Here is an 847-nt window from a genome sequence, read left to right as displayed (position 1 = left end):
CCACGTGCGCCGAGTGCTTGGGGCTGTCTGGGGTCTTGCCATCCTCTGCTCCCTGCCCAACACCAGCCTGCATGGCATCCAGCAGCTGTACGTGCCCTGCCGGGGCCCAGTGCCGGACTCAGATCTTTGCACGCTGGTCCGCCCACGGGCCCTCTACAACCTGGCAGTGCAGATCACTGCGCTGCTCTTCTTCTGCCTGCCCATGGCTATCATCAGCGTGCTCTACCTGCTCATTGGGCTGCGACTGCGGCGGGAGAGGCTACTGCTCATGCAGGAGGCTAAGGGCAGGGGCTTTGCAGCAGCCATGTCCAGAGACACCTACAGGCTCCAGCGGCGCGATCGGGGCCGGAGACAAGTGACCAAGATGCTGTGTAAGTGTCACAGCTGGGAACAGGGGCTGAGCCAGGTACTGGGGCTCCTGGGGTCTGGGAGAAGGGGCTGAGTATCTGGGTTTACAGGGGGCGAGGAACTCCTCTAGTCTCGTGTGTGTGTGCGTGTGCGTGTGTACATGTGTACATGTGTCTGAGTTGCACTCCTGTGTACTCTTTTAGATTACCCTACTAGAATCTTACACCAAAAATACCTATTAATGGCTAAATGTAAGACTGACTGTGTAATTTGTGGAGTCCAGTACAAAATGAAAATTCAAGGTCCCTTTTTCAAAAACGAGTAAGACAGCAACAATACAGCACTAAACCAAGCCCAGGACCCTGCTAAGCTTGGGGCCCTGACTCTGGAACCAAAACATAGAAAGGGCAGGGCATGTGGTTGGGCTCCAGGATGACAGAAAATGGGATCTGGACCCTCCAAGTCTCAGGTCTCTCATCGTCTTCTTTTTTTTTTTTTT

General features: G+C 54.5%; 1 protein-coding gene across 1 annotated transcript; it reads left to right on the top strand.

Annotated features, from left to right (window-relative positions):
* Nucleotides 1-4: 4 nt before the first annotated feature.
* On the top strand, nucleotides 5-371 carry LOC108525251 (neuromedin-U receptor 1-like; the record flags this gene model as incomplete). Its single annotated transcript, XM_017866285.1, has 1 exon — nucleotides 5-371. A coding segment is annotated over one exon (367 nt), but the record flags the coding sequence as incomplete, so codon positions are not given.
* Between the last annotated feature and the right edge of the window lie 476 nt (nucleotides 372-847).

Source organism: Rhinopithecus bieti, unplaced genomic scaffold (assembly GCF_001698545.2).
Source record: "Rhinopithecus bieti isolate Rb0 unplaced genomic scaffold, ASM169854v2 scaffold_27304, whole genome shotgun sequence".
NCBI classification, from domain to species: domain Eukaryota; kingdom Metazoa; phylum Chordata; class Mammalia; order Primates; family Cercopithecidae; genus Rhinopithecus; species Rhinopithecus bieti.
The sequence above is the reverse complement of the archived record's forward strand: the minus strand, read 5'-3'. Positions and strand labels throughout refer to the sequence as shown.